This window comes from Medicago truncatula, chromosome 6 (assembly GCF_003473485.1).
Source record: "Medicago truncatula cultivar Jemalong A17 chromosome 6, MtrunA17r5.0-ANR, whole genome shotgun sequence".
Taxonomy (NCBI): Eukaryota; Viridiplantae; Streptophyta; class Magnoliopsida; order Fabales; family Fabaceae; genus Medicago; species Medicago truncatula.
Window position 1 is genome coordinate 12,722,537 of NC_053047.1, and position 15,237 is coordinate 12,737,773.

Sequence of the window (15,237 nt, forward strand, 5' to 3'; positions counted from 1 at the left end):
TTAATTACATATATTGAAAAAGAAAATGTAATTATTTTTTATTGAGGGTATAAACCATGGTTTCTTGATTTCTCTCATAGCTAGTAGCAATAAGAAGACACTAAATCCAGTTCACATAAGAAAAGTTTCATATCACACATACAACTACTCTTCTTTCTGATTTTCCTCCTCTATATATTTGTTTTCAAACTATGGTTCCTTGATGAATCTTTTTATAGTGACTCAACTATAACTGGATACTTGTTCTTTGGCATCCTCACAAGTGTTGGTTGGACAGAATCATCTTTCTCTAAAGCTCTCCATCTGTTACATCAATTTTCATTACACTCATTAGACAATTTATTTCAAACAAGCAAAAATGATAACATAAGAGAAAGGGAGTGAAATAAAAATAAAAAATGGTATATTTAGCTGTTTTAAAAAATTTAACAAAGTCCAATATTTTGAGTTTTAGTTTTTTTTTCTTTAGTTGAGGGCAACTTTGGTGCAACTGGTAAAGTTGTTGTGTTCAAGTTTTGGAAACAGACTCTTGTTTAAAAAATAGGATAAAGTTGCGTACAATACACCAGATAGTGGGACCCCTTCCCATAACCTACGTAAGTGGGAGTTTTAGTGTACTGGGTTGCCCTTTTTAGTTTTTTGCTCAAGCGTTTTTTGCTTAAGTTCCCTAAGTGGAGGTAATTCGAACATAAAATGTGGGTACGTTTTTTAGTCAGGATTCAAATTTTGGTTTACCACGTTGTGAAAGTACAATCCTTTCTGTTAGACTCAACTTCCGTTAATATCTTAATTTAATTCTTATAAAATAAAATTAATTATCATATTTAATAAATACAAGGCCACATATCTTACTTGTATCTGGTGACAAGGTGATGAATGAAGACACAAATTTCAACCTTAGCAAGATTCATTCCAGGACACATACGTGGTCCACTACCAAATCCAAGAAAGCTGAAAGGTCTCAAGTGTTCCTGCATTTGATTGAGTTAATCAATTTTTGTTTGCATTTAAATTGAAATGTTAATATTAATTAGGAGTTTTGTGACAAGAAGATAAACTTACATCAAATCTAGAGGGATTAAACTTCTCAGGATCTGGGAAAACATTAGGGTCATGGTGTATTGAAACAACATCTAAGTTCACTGACCATCCTTTCTTAATTTGGTATCCTGCAAAATTTAACATCAACTTTGTTGTTATAAAATATTGGTCATAAGAAATATTTAAATCGCGAATCAGAAGACCTAATTTCCGAATTACAGATCGAATATTCTTATGATTAGTAAGATTGATTACCAACAAAAATATGTTATTTTGAAGTAAAAACAATTGACATTGTTAAGATTGTTAGAATTAGCTGGTTAATTAGGATTAGTAATTAGTAGTTAGTTACTCAATTAGTAAAATTAGAAGTTGATTGTACCATTGAATCCTATATTAAATATGATTAGTATGTACTCGTTTCACCATCTTTTTCAATATAAATTTTTAGGGTTTTTTCTATGTTTCAACCTATAAAGCCTACATCTTCGTTGAGATGGATCTTCATCTCTTCGATCCTGTTATTTCTAATAACTCATAAGCTAATGTATCATCTATTTACCTAAAAATAATTCAAGATTCAAGTCATAAATATCACAAAAGAAAAGTGTTTGGCTATACAATTTTGCCAAATAAAATGTTTGGCTTTACTAAGTTTTTCATTAGAAGAAATCGGGGCACAAGATGAGATTCATGTTCAAAATAGATACATATTAGTGGTTCGTATCAATTAGATTTAGTTTTGTATCGTGTCGAGATACGAACCACATGTACTATCTTAGAATGCATATAACAATGATTAACAAACTAGTAATTATCTACTATATAATTTTGGAGTTTGACATTAACTCGAAGCACGCATTATCTTTTATTTTACATATAAGAGTTTGACACTGACTCTAAAAGTGCAATTTCTTTTATATTTGAATCCCTATATGTTAATCTCGAACTAGATATATGTCTCATATTTGTATGTAATTCATATAAAGAATTATATCTTCAATTATATATGAAGTTAGCAATATTTTTTTTTGGCTTACCATCAATTTCAAAATCTTGGGCTGCTTTCCTTGAATACCAAGGTAGTATTGTGGCTCTTCTGAGTGTTTCACTAATCACCTGAAAATCAAATAATAAATAATCTTAGTGATATGTGAAAATTTGAAATCACTTACAATTAGAAACTTATATGTTGATTCTCACTTTGGCTGTGTAAGGCATGTTATTAACTTCAGACCATGTAAGTTCTGTTCCACTTTTTCTGTTTGCAATAATTTCATTATGTTCCTCCTGCAGCAAAATAAAATAAAGGACAAGTTTAGATTAACAACTTAATTAATTGCTTATCATATAAGCGCTTATATATAAGTTTTTTTTTTTTAATAGAAGTTCTTAAATATAAGTTATTTCTATATAAAAAAAAATAAAAAATAAAGTCAGACTCTTTCAGTATAAGCTATAATCTGTTATCAAAAGCTATCATGGAGAGCTTATGAAAATAAGCTGAAAATAGAGTATGGACATGCCAAACAGGCGCTTACTCTCAATTGTTCGAGAACATTTTGATTTTCTTCAAGAAATTTGATAAGCCATGTAAGAGCAGCAGTTGTGGTATCATGGCCAGCAACAAGCAGAGTTAATACATTGTCTTTTAATTGTTTATCAGTAAGTTTATTTTCATCTTCTTCTTGTCCATCTGATTTTCTGCTATGTTTCATAATTAAGGACTCTAAGAAATCCTGTTGAAAATCTTGACCATTTCTCCTCCTTGAAATTACGGAATCCAACATGTCGTACATCCTATCGCGGGCCTGCACATAATGCATCAAACAAAAAGAATTGTTAAGAGTCCTGCCTACGTGTTAGTATAGGCGTCGTGTCAGTGTTAATGCTTTATAGATATTATATCCATAAAGAAGAAAAACTAAGTTACTCCTACGTGAAAAATATATCGGATTTGTATTAATATTTAGTCAATTTGAATTGCTTTGTTACCTTGATACCGCGATGAAAAGCTGTCCCGGGAAGTTTAAAAGGCAATGAAGCAAATGAAGAAGAAATGATCTTGAAGTTTGACCTAAACTTTTCTTGATCCTCTCCGGTAGGTTCTAAGCTCATGATCATGTGTCCAATCACTTTAAGTGTAAACTACAATGTTCAAGAGACTTACTTAGCATGAAATAAAATGTATAAGAATTTGAAACTTTCAATGTTTGATATTCACATCGAATCAGGTTTGTTGTAGTCGGCAATCTGACGCATTCATGCAGTTGACCTATCTTTGGTCGTTGATCAAGATCGAACAGTTCAGATTTTAAACTCAGTATTCTTTATTTTTAAAATAAAAAATATCAAAATCTACATGAAGATTTGATTCGTCTAATCTAAATCCAACGACCACAGTTATACTGACCGCTTGAATGCGTCAAATTTCCGACCGCAAGGAATCAAATTTCATTCTTATCTTGTGGCACTCAACTGTAGAAGCCTCTTCAAGAACATGTACTTTCTTTCCTTCCCATTGATCTAATGTTACAATTGCTTGAGTATTAATAAAATGGAAATATTTTTTGAGACCATCTAATGACAAAGGTTCAGCAATTAGTCTTCTAAGCCTTTTGTGTGCTTCACCAGTGGTTTGAAGCAAGCTGGTGGGCCCCAGAACTTGTTGGCCAGTGTAAAACAAGTTTAAACTCACAAGTCCATCTTTCCCAGTTAACAATATCTTACTTGCTTCTCTACCAGTCATGAAGACCGTGAATCTTCCTAAAACAAAGCTCTTGAAAACCTTTCCATATCTGCAAGAAAATAAATACAATCATAGTTAAATAAAATCATTGAAACTCTTGAGTACCTAGTATATAATGTAGGTTAGTCTGACACGTGTCGATGTCAGACTAAAAACATGGAAATGGATTCTCTAAAATCAGTGGTAACTTAGTCTGACACGTGTCGATGTCTAGCTACCCAACTCCTTATTTGATTTTGGCCTCTCTATTGAGCGACATTGACACGACACATGTTAAAATTAATAACTCAACTGCCTCAAATATTCATCGAAGATAACATGTCACTGCCAGTGTCGTGTCAAGAGACGTCTGTGTTTGCGTTAGTGTTTTATAGTTGATTGCTGACTACACTTAACGAAGTCCCAAAAGTAAACAATTTTATGTTTTAACATGAACTAAAAATTAAAAAATTCTATATAAAGTAAAGTTGAAATATTGTGATTCTACAGGGTCCAAAAATATATTTAATATTTTTTTGTGTGGTGGTCGGGGTTCGAACCCCAGACACTGCATATATTATGCATTGTCCCTATCAACTGAGAGCTAAACTCACGAGGACAAACATATTTAGCCTTTAATAAGTTATACAAAGTTCAAAGTTTTGATGATTTAGTTACCTCTTTTGTCTATTGTTCATGAAGCTAAAGATTCCAGATGGACTTGAAAAATCAGAGATGAATTTGAGACTCTCTCCAATAATAGGCCAACCTAGATTACCAGGAATACCTTCCATTTCTTTAGGAGATCTTGTCAAATACATCAACAATAGAATTGATAACACTACCAAGAAAAAGATCAAAGAGAGGATCCAACAAAGTAACATATTAATCAACCCCATTATCAACTAGCAAAGAACACTAATAGTTGATTAAATCAACACTTGTTATATATATAACAAAGTGCTTAAGACATATGTTACAAATTTAAGACTCTGCCTAGTATTTATATTTTATTTTATAGTATGATTATATTTTTTTTTTAACTTATAGTATGATTACATTTATAATTTATTATGCTGCAGGCCAATGGTATATAGTGAAAGACGAAAATTACCTGTGTAAGCGATCATTTTGAGGCAGTAAATAAAAAATAATTATTTGGTATAATCTATAACTTCAATGTTCTTGTTAGTATCATGATGTTAATCAATAAGATGACACAAATCTTGGTGAATTAAGGTATGTTTGTGTCCAACAATAAAGACTAGTTACACGATGCAATTGTGATTTATTCAAAAATTAACAATGTTTCATTAAATATATTTTTTTTATGTGTACCCCATGTTTGTGACATAAGTTAATCTATTCATGCATTTAATTTATGTTATGACATTTGTGAAACAAACATAGATCCTATTTGCCGTCCGTATAGACCAATGTCTTGCATGACAATTTTCTTGTATTATATTAATACAAAAATATTTCAATGACACATTTTTTTCTATCTTTGACACATATTAATACAAAAATTATAAGAGGACTAATTTGACTTGTTTTTTCAAATTTAGGATTCTTAAACAAAACTAGGGTTGGAAATATGCTAGCCGCTCGATAGAAAATTATGACATTATTTGTCTGATGTCAAGGCAGTCTTTTGTTTTTAATCAAACAATAATGTCAAAAGGCTTAGATATATTTAAGAAAACATGATAGTTATATGTATATTTTTGTTTTCATTTTTCATGAAATAGATTGTTAATTTCAATATGGATACCAAAAGTTTTCATTTTTCATGATCGTATCACAACCCTCAGACGGCACGCTGCGACTCACACTAGATTGTCCGCAAACACGTAACTATAAGGGTCCACAATCAGCTGAAATATGTTTTTTCTCATTCGGCTAAACCTTTAGGCTCTTCTAAAACTCCTTACCGGCTTAAGCATTAGAGTCCTTGCAAATTCATCACCCCTTCCAATGAGCAATTGTCGTAATCCACCGCATCCGAAATCTTAAAACACAGAATCTTAAGCAGTTGTATTCTAAATCAGTTTCGGACTCAGAATCTTAAAACAAAGGCAATAAAAAGAAGATCCTTTAACTTCAAACATTTACAACATGTTATGTGGTTCCATAACCACCATCTATAATCAACTAGTTCTTCTAAATCTTTATGTTAACTATGTTTTCACCAGAGAACTGTAACACAAATTCAAAGGGTGAACACTTCTAACCTATAAAACTGCAGAAAGTACAAAATAATAGGACATGTTTCTACCTTAAACTGTAGAAGATACATAAAACATCATAGGATTAAGGACACTGATATATGTAATACAGACATATTTATACAACATGTTACTTGGGATGAATATATTCTGTAACCAAATCATTTACATTGATGTTGTATACGAGCTACTTTTGGTAATTGAAGTCCATGAAGTTAGAGCGGCCACGACCGTTGAAGGGTTGATCAGAACGAGAAGGCGGCATGCCAGGTTGTGTCTGCTGGGGTTGAGGATTACTCATCTGTTGCATGGTTAATTGTGTAGCAAATTGCGAGAACATCCCGTTGAATGAAGGATTACCGGCTACGGCAGTCAAATGATTCTTTTGTGCCCTAAGGCGTTGAAGTTCTTTCTTCAATGCTTCATTTAGATCTGCAATCACAAAGTGTAGCCATGTTCATATTTAAATGGTCAAACTTAATAACAAGCAAAAGTGTTATTTGCAAATGGTCAAATTTCAAGCAATGATATTTCTTTGGAATTAATTTTCATTTCAACAAAATATACACCGATTTATATCACAAAAGCAACTAATTTTTTTTTTTTTTTAAGAAGCTAAATTATCCCATCTAAATTGACACTGGAGAGAATCGAACCTGAGACCTCGAGAGGGAGCACACTCCCAGGTCCCAAGTCAATACCACCAGGCCAACCTAAGTGGGTTTAAAAGCAACTAAATTAAGTATGACATTGTCATCAAATAAGTTGTTACATAAGAATCTCGCTTGTAAAATCATCCTTAAATACATTAGATAGGGAAAAATCGGATATTTTCAAAACTAAGGGTCCAAAACCGTACATGAGGCAAAATAGCAGGACCAAAGCTGTATTTAAGCCAACTTTTTTAGCATAGTTTTAGAAAGAGGTAACATTGACATTAATGAAGATTCATGAAATCTTGTTCACACAACAAACAAGTGTAACAAATGACTCAGCCTTTTTGTTGGTCCAATTCAATGAGATGTGATAAAGGGGGAAACACAAATCTACTTTTCATGCATCAAGAAATATGAAACGATATATACCTTCTCTAAGCTGTGCTTGTTGCTCGAAGGCATCTAACTTCATTTTGAGCTCCTTATTCTGAGCAGTCAAATCAGTAGTGTCTCTCTGCATCGTACGATTTAATGATTAGTTCGTTCCTTGGTAGCACATTATGTCAAGTGCACACAAATTGAAATTACTAAAAACAGAATCATGCGAGCGACATAATATTTAAATTAATTCGGTCAATAAAAATTTACATCAGAAGAGGATATCTGATGAGTTGGAATGGTGGGGACCACCCATCCATCTAACAATCACATGAAAAGGCAATAATTATGTTTTGAGTCTGTAATCCAACAAACCAAGGGGACCATGTGGGTTGGATGCCTGGATAATTACCACTTCACTCAAAAATATCTGTCTTAAGATTGGTTAATATCAAATCGAAATTCAAATCGTGAATCAGAACATCTATTTTACAAATCGTGAATCTAATATTATGGAACAATGCATGCCAATCTCTCCCGATATTATGGAAGAAAGCCCTCTAACCAGTGAAGCACGGACACTTTTTGGATTAGGGGTGTCCCGGTGCCGGACACACGTCGGTGTCGGACACGACACCTATGATTACACTGAATTATGTCATTTTCTCTAATTATTATCCGTGTCATGTCCGTGTCTGTGTCCGTGCTTCATAGCCTCTAACATAGTCACTAGTCAAAAAACTCAAAGGAACAAAGAAGACCACTGTATTCCATAGAAGTAATTACTAAATGGAATAATCCTCGAGAATTCCGACATTTCTCACCTTTTTAGTTGTCGTTTTAAGGTTATTTAACAAACCAAGAAAATTATTAAATTTTGTTGAATTATTTGTCTTTTTCCTATTATAGCCTAAACTATTTATCATCTCATATCACTTATTTCTCTCTCAATAATAAATATTTAAGGGTGTTTTTGACAAAATTAATAGTTAGTGTTGTAATGAACCTTGAAAAAGACAAATAAATAGGAACAAAAATTATTCTACTGAAGTGACGGTAAAAGGACCAGAGGGAGCACTCAAAGAATCTTGTCATCTTCACTCATCACAACACCACACAATTGGCATATAAAATGATTCTCTGAACTGAACTCAACCAAAAATCCCTCAAACACACTTAAGATTATGCACCAGTAAAATCTTGCATTTGTAAACTGTAATAAAGCCAGAATAACATAAATCCTAACAACAAGATACTCTGATAAATTTATGGAGCAATCATGTCATCTATCTATGCAAAGATATGAATCCAGTAGCATCCACTAAAGTTAGTTGTTAAATAAATTTGATTTTATTTCCAAAAACTAAGCACTCATGTTTCTGCACCTTGGAAAGGAGTGCCGCCATATTATGTATCAGAAAATAAACCAACCTACTTCAATGATGTAAAACGGTTTAAGAAAAATCTTATACCATATGGTGAAGGCTCGATTTATATTTATGCATGAAAATAATGAGATCACTGCACACTGTATTACACACTGCAGGACATCTTTTAGTTAGGAAAACATGGATAGTGACAGCATCAAAAACCGATTTTCTGTAAGCATGAATGCATAGCATAATCGAGGAAAATAGGATTGGATGGACTTTAGAAAGAAAGAAAAAAACCTCCTTTTTATCCTGGCTTAGGACCATCTATGTAAAATTTTGTGGAAATACAAGCACAAAATTGGCAGAGCTCACAAAAGAGTTGCTTATAGTGAAATTACTTTGAAAACGTAGAAAATAACATAATTCAATGTAATCGTATGTGTCGATGTTAAACACCGACACATGTTCGGCACCGGGACACGCCTAACCTGAGGAGTGTTCGTGCTTCATAGGTTGTAACGCAAAATATATAGGATGTAATAGAGTAATTAAATTTAATTTCACCAAACTATATATTTATATGTATGTATATGTGTAGATATATACACACATATATCCATATAGACATAAATACCTACCTAGTACCTATACACATGCATACATGCATATCCTTGCTATTATGTAGGTTCCATAAACAGTTGTGACCACACAACTCAAAATCAGACAGAAATAAATCTACATCATTGTTAAAGATGGAGGGTTCCATCAACCACCAACAAAAACATGTTCCAAACAAATTCACCTCTATTCATTGAAAGCTACAATTCAGAACAGTGAAATGAAAAGGAAATAACATACCTGAAGGGTTGTAAGTTGCGCAGAGAGGTTAGTTGCTTCAGTTTGAAGTGTTTGCACTTTCCTCTCCAGCTCACTTGTATATCGAGTTTTCCTCTCTTTTGATCGTGCAGCGGATTGCCTATTAGCAAGAATCCTGCAAAACAAAAACATTTTAAGGAACAAACCAAACCCTTCATTTTTTTTTTCTTTCCATTATTACAAAAAATCATGTTAAATCAGACAACTAGAAAGCATGTTATTATTAGAAACAATTATCTAAAATGATCTGTTACGAAATAAAACATACAGAAAATTAAAAATCAAATCTATGACAAGATCAAATCCAAAAACACAATTCGTTTTAGTCTTTGACCAGAAATTCCATTTGTGCAAGATTAACATCCCTAATTCAAACGTCTGAACTTAGAACCAATCATAAACACATACAATTTTCTTCTTTTTTTACAAAACCATCGAAATTAGAGTATTTGACACCCAGATGCTCCTCAGAGTATCCCGCCAAACTTCAGTATGAGACTAATCTCTCTTCTAAGATCACATGGATTAGGTAAAGATACAATTTAGGGTGTTGGCACTCAGATGCTTATCTGAGTATCCAACAAACTTTGCTACAAGACTAAATCAAACATTGGTCCTCCGCTACCACAAACTAAGTGTTGTTAACCAACTGAATCACACGGATTGGGTAAACACACAACAACAACCAAACCTTAACTAAATACATGAGATCGACCATATGGATCAAACGACACCATAATTTTCTATCATATACCATTTCTAACCAACACATAAGTTCTAGATATTTCTTAATTGTTTCTCTTGTAGTTTTTCTACGTCCACCCCAACCCCAGTGATTTGACTACCCTTCATCTGATATACTATAGTTCCTAGAGAATCTACATGTCCAAAGTCCAAACCACCTAACCCAATCATAAACACATACAATTGTTTTTTTTTAGGAACCATCGTAATAACGGTCTTTGGCACCAGAGACTCCTCAGAGTATCCCCACAACCCTCAACCCACCCACCAACTACAAACTCAATTTTGCCTAACCAACGGAGTCACACTAAGTCACACATATTAACTAAACAATAACAATCAAGTCTTATCCTACTATCTCAGGTCAGCTACAAGGGTCAAACACCGTCATAATATTCTATCATATATCATATACCACATATTCATTGAACTTCTATAGAATCTAATTAAAAACTAAATATTATTTTTTTTCATAAAAAGAAAAACAAGAACCTTAAATTTAGAAGATAAATATAATAAATTTCTTTCAAAATTAACTTCAAAGAACATTAAAAAAAAATAAAAAAAAAAAAAAAAAAAAAAGTGAATTTGCTTGTGATGGTGATGATGATAAACCTTTTAGCTCTCTTAGGATCAATAAGAGCAAGTTCAGCAAGTTTCTCAGCTGGCATAGATTTCTTCACACCATCACCAACCTCAAACAACCCCATCTCAGACCCATCCATCGAACTACTATACCTATGTCTACTCACCTTCCTCTCTTCAACCTTTTCCCCTTCACCACCAAACCCTAACCCATCAAAAAACTCAGAATCCACAGATAAACTCCTAAGATGCCGTCCCTCTGACGCTGACTTCCCGATGGACTCATCAGAGTCCATCGGGACAGCGTCAGGGGACAGAAGAGGGAGGTTGGAGATATCGAAGTCGGAAGGGTCAAAGGTGAGAAGATCGTCGAAGTTTGCTGCGAAACGGAAGGTGGTGTCTGAGTGTGAACGGCGGTGGTGGGTCCCACGTGATGGTGGCATGGTTTCTAAGTCAATTATGACTGGTGGTGGTTTTCTTGTGAAGTTGTTTTGTTCCATTGAAACTAAAAATAATGATTTGTTTTTTTTTTTTTGGGATATTAAGGTTTGTTTTGTTGTTTTTTGAGTTTGTGTTTGTGTTGGAACTTGAAAGTGGCGGTGGTGGTTGAAGTGGAGAGAGAGAGAGAGAGAGAGAGAGAGAGAGTTTTTTCAGGTGGTTGGATGAGTTAGAGTTAGTGAGAAGGGAAATTGACTTTGGTTTTGTTTACCTAAAGTTGAGGAAATTGTCTTTAGTCATCATTAGATTAGACTAAAGAGTGTCATTAGGGTTGAGATTATGGTTTGATTGGATGTTAGTGACGGCAATGGCCAATAATTTTTGGTGTTGATTAAACAATGGTCAATAATTGAAATGGCTAAATATGAAAATTGAAGGGTTAATAGGCATATACCCCTGTAATATAAGTCATTTTTGGTTTTCCCCTTGTAAAATATTTTTTTGTTTTGAAAAACCCACCTAGGTTAGCTGACTGTGCATTTTCGCTGATGAGGCACGCTGACTGTATAATTTTTATTATTTATTATTTTTTTATTGTGCACACGTGGCATTTGTGATTATTTTAAAAAAAAATGAAAAAAAATTGATAAAAATTCTGGAAAAAAATTTAAAATAAAAAAAACGAAAAAAAATCTAGAAAAATTTATAAAAATGAAAAAAATATGATAAAATACCGCAAAAATAAAAAAAAATCTGGAAAAAATAAAAAAATTCTCATAAAATGAAAAATAATGAAAAAAATAAAAAAAATCAATATGTATCGAAATGCCACGTGTACACAATAAAAAAATGAAAATTACACAGTCAGCACGCCACGTCATCAGAAAATGGTGACTCACCGTGCCACATCAGCGGAAATGCACAGTCAGCTGGCCTAGGGGGGTTTTCCAAAACAAAAAAAAATTACAAGGACGGAATCTGACAAAAAAAATTTACAGGGGAGAAAACCAAAAGTGACATATATTGCAGGGGGGTAAAGACCTATTAACCCAAAATTAAAAATGATACTCGACGAGGGTGTTTTTGCTTCTTGCAGTTACTCAACGAGAATAATATTTGCCGATTCAAAAAAAAATGATACTCATTTTGGTCGCATTTATAAACCACTTTTGTTTTTTTGATTCATTAAATAAACTTCATTTGATCCTTATTATAAAAAATAATTGATTTTTTAGGTTAATTGAATAATTAACATCTCATTATAAATATAAATTAGATACATCATTTACACAATGAACCTAAAAAATCAATTATTTCTTGTAATAAGGATTTGAGAGAGTATATCTAAACTATAATATAATTTAATTACATCACTTATTCAATGAATTTGAAAAAATAAAATTTTATTATAAATGTTATGGGAAGAAGTAAGAAGTTATTTCACATTTGTGCTAATATTATTTTGAGGGGGAGATGTAACTTTGTAATGGTTCTTCCTACCATAATATTTGTATAGTTGTATGTGATGTTTATAAAGTATATTCAAAAGAGAAATAGCATAATTTTTTTTTAGCAAAATTACACTTTTAGTCTTTTAACTTAATTTTAGGTAACAGTTTGATCCTTTATCTTTTTTTTATTTCAATTCGATCCTTTTTGTCCATTTTCATATGAATTTTTAAGCTTAAAATTCATGATTTTGTTTTCTTATTGTCTTTCAGTCTTCAAATCTATGAATCCTCGTCTATGTTTACATAAGAATATTAGATTTGAAGCATGAAAATGTATATGAAAATGGACAAAAATGATCAAATTGAAATGAAAAAAAGATAAAGGACCAAACTGTTACCTGAAATTAAGTTAAGAGACTAAAAGTGTAATTCTGCCAAATCTTTTATTAAAATACCATAACCAATGTCCAATTATGAATCGTTAATTGGAACCACCAAGGCAGTGCATCTAATCTCCCTTCAAAATAATGTTATATAAGTGTGTTTAGAAATGTATACTATTTATTTATATTTGGTCTTGTGATCATATAATAATAATTCACACCAAGATGATTCTAAGCGGGAAGGATTAATGAATGAAAATTGCTTTTCTCCCATAAAAAAAACACTCGCTCCCAACTGAAAAGACCATACTACCCCCGTATGACAAGTCATTGAATAATTGAATTGAGTTTTAGAAGTTTTTCTCAATCACATAACAATTATCAATTCATCTAATCAATCAACATATATCAAATTATATTGCAAGAAATAAAGAGAAAGGAGAATAGGACACCAAATTTGTAGACGTTCCCCTAATCGTCCTGGCTATTAAGTATGTCATCTCTTCGTAGAATAAAACTTATCTTCTACACGCTTCCACTATAATGTTGAAAATGTTTACAAGAGCCAATTACAAAGGTTCCTTAAATTTATGAATCAACCCTGTCCTAAATCTTATACAATAAGTAATCACTCCAAAGCCTCATTGAAATTTGATAATCACAAATGTCTTCGAATCTCAAGCTTGCAGTCAATCCATCAATCTTCTTAACAAAGAATTCTTCTTTGTTATTGCTTCGCTTCGATCCCATTGAACTTTGATTGTTTGAGAAACAACCCCAACGATCACCTTTGGAAGTGAAAAGTACCTCCTTTTCCATTAGATCCTTGATGGTCCACTAAAATTCTTCAAAGAAACCAAACTTATAATTATCATATAGCACCCTAACAATCTTTATCTCAAATCGTACGAGTCTTCTTAGAAAAAGTGTTAAATTTGAAGAAGTTTGTAGAGAGAGAGAGAGAGAGAGAGAGAGAGAAGACTTTAAAGTGTTTTTGTAATTTGATTCAATGAGTAATAGAATGAGTTTAGTCAAGTATATATAGGTGAGTGATATATGAACAAGTAGAGCTTTAAATAAAGCTGAAAAGGTGTGTTTGATTCGAATCAACAATATCATGAATTGAATCAATAATGTATTTTCTAAATTCTGGGTTGTTATGAAGATTAAGTAGATAACCATGAAATGTGATTCGATTCACTGATTTCAAGATGAAGATTTATACAAATCATCATAATTTTGATTTGAATCCAACTATAGAGGGGAAAATGAATCGATTCAAATGGCTTTAGTAAAACATTGATTCAAATCAAATTGATTAAAAACATAGTTCCATGGAAAAGATATGAATCGATTCAAACAAGTTAGTAAAAAATATTGAATCAGAATCAGAATTTTCGAAAAAAGAATTTTTAAAGCCTAAATGTCATTAGGAAAATTAAGTTTCCATTTTCTAGTTGGCCCCTTTTAAACTAGAATGCATTTTGATTTGTTATCAAGATTCTCCCATATTCTTTGATCATGAATATCAAAATGATGAATTTTTTTTTCGCAATCATCACCAAGATTTTTAATATTATATGCATTTGACATATCTTTAGGAACACTTGAATTATCATCAATTTTCTCATTTCATTTTCATGATCTGAATTTTTCAAGTTTTTCTGTGTGTCACTTGGTAGGGAAATATAGGGCTGAAAACACTTAATTGGGGACGGGTGGTGGTGGGTGGGTGTGTGGGTGTTATATAGCAATGATATCATCAGGACTGAAAACTTTGTTCATGTTTGGGCCTCCTAGTTTGATTTTCTATATACACCCCTTATAAAACATGTTTTTCTATGTGCAGTCCCCTATAAAATGATTTTTTTTGTCCCTATAAACCTCCCGAGCCTATGCTCAAAGTCGACCTTGTCATCTACTTTTTTTTTTGTTTAAGAAGATAAATTAACCCAACTAAATTAACATCAGAGAGAATTGAACCTGAAACCTTAACAAAATCATGGTAAAATTTCAAGTCAACCCAAATGGGTTCCCCTTGTCATTCACTTCTGTGTTATGCTTATGTACTTTTTATTCCTAGGAATAGGATTTACTCACATTTTCATGGAAATAAGAGATAACTTTCCATTACCACATCATTTGAACACATTAATTTTATTTTTTTTATAGATTAAATCATTTTTTTGAAAGTTTTAGATTAAATCATTTGAAAATATTTTTTGGAAACTAAATTAGTTACCAAACACATAGATAGGATTCAAATTCCTAGTAATCATGTTACAAGAAATGATACTCCTAAGATTGTGATTAACTTTCGAAAAAACACACCTTAATTAAGATTTTTGGTGAATAT

The 15,237-nt window shown here is 32.2% G+C and overlaps 2 protein-coding genes across 2 annotated transcripts; both read right to left on the minus strand.

Annotated features, from left to right (window-relative positions):
• On the minus strand, positions 1-4,668 carry LOC25496078 (abscisic acid 8'-hydroxylase 3). The gene is made up of 9 exons (XM_013596349.3): positions 4,448-4,668; positions 3,521-3,839; positions 3,037-3,189; positions 2,583-2,852; positions 2,245-2,331; positions 2,082-2,160; positions 1,063-1,169; positions 853-971; positions 1-303 (listed from the first exon to the last, which is right to left on the minus strand). The coding sequence occupies exons 1-9, from the start codon at positions 4,666-4,668 to the stop codon at positions 213-215; spliced, it is 1,446 nt and encodes a 481-aa protein (XP_013451803.1). The 3' UTR covers positions 1-212.
• Positions 4,669-5,836: 1,168 nt separating this feature from the next.
• LOC25496079 (transcription factor VIP1) lies at positions 5,837-11,327 on the minus strand. The gene is made up of 4 exons (XM_013596350.3): positions 10,640-11,327; positions 9,263-9,395; positions 7,083-7,167; positions 5,837-6,429 (listed from the first exon to the last, which is right to left on the minus strand). Exons 1-4 carry the CDS (start codon positions 11,107-11,109, stop codon positions 6,185-6,187), a joined length of 933 nt encoding a protein of 310 aa, XP_013451804.1. The 5' UTR covers positions 11,110-11,327; the 3' UTR covers positions 5,837-6,184.
• Between the last annotated feature and the right edge of the window lie 3,910 nt (positions 11,328-15,237).

Excerpts from the sequence above, each read along its gene's own strand:
- LOC25496078 (XM_013596349.3), bottom strand. The coding sequence starts at position 4,668 with ATGGGGTTGATTAATATGTTACTTTGTTGGATCCTCTCTTTGATCTTT. Across the intron at positions 2,853-3,036 it reads CTTTTCATCGCGGTATCAAG|GCCCGCGATAGGATGTACGA; the intron begins GTAACAAAGCAA and ends CATTATGTGCAG. Across the intron at positions 972-1,062 it reads TTAATCCCTCTAGATTTGAT|GAACACTTGAGACCTTTCAG; the intron begins GTAAGTTTATCT and ends AATCAAATGCAG.
- LOC25496079 (XM_013596350.3), bottom strand. The coding sequence starts at position 11,109 with ATGGAACAAAACAACTTCACAAGAAAACCACCACCAGTCATAATTGAC. Across the intron at positions 9,396-10,639 it reads GATCCTAAGAGAGCTAAAAG|GATTCTTGCTAATAGGCAAT; the intron begins GTTTATCATCAT and ends TTTGTTTTGCAG. Across the intron at positions 7,168-9,262 it reads CGCAACTTACAACCCTTCAG|AGAGACACTACTGATTTGAC; the intron begins GTATGTTATTTC and ends CGTACGATGCAG.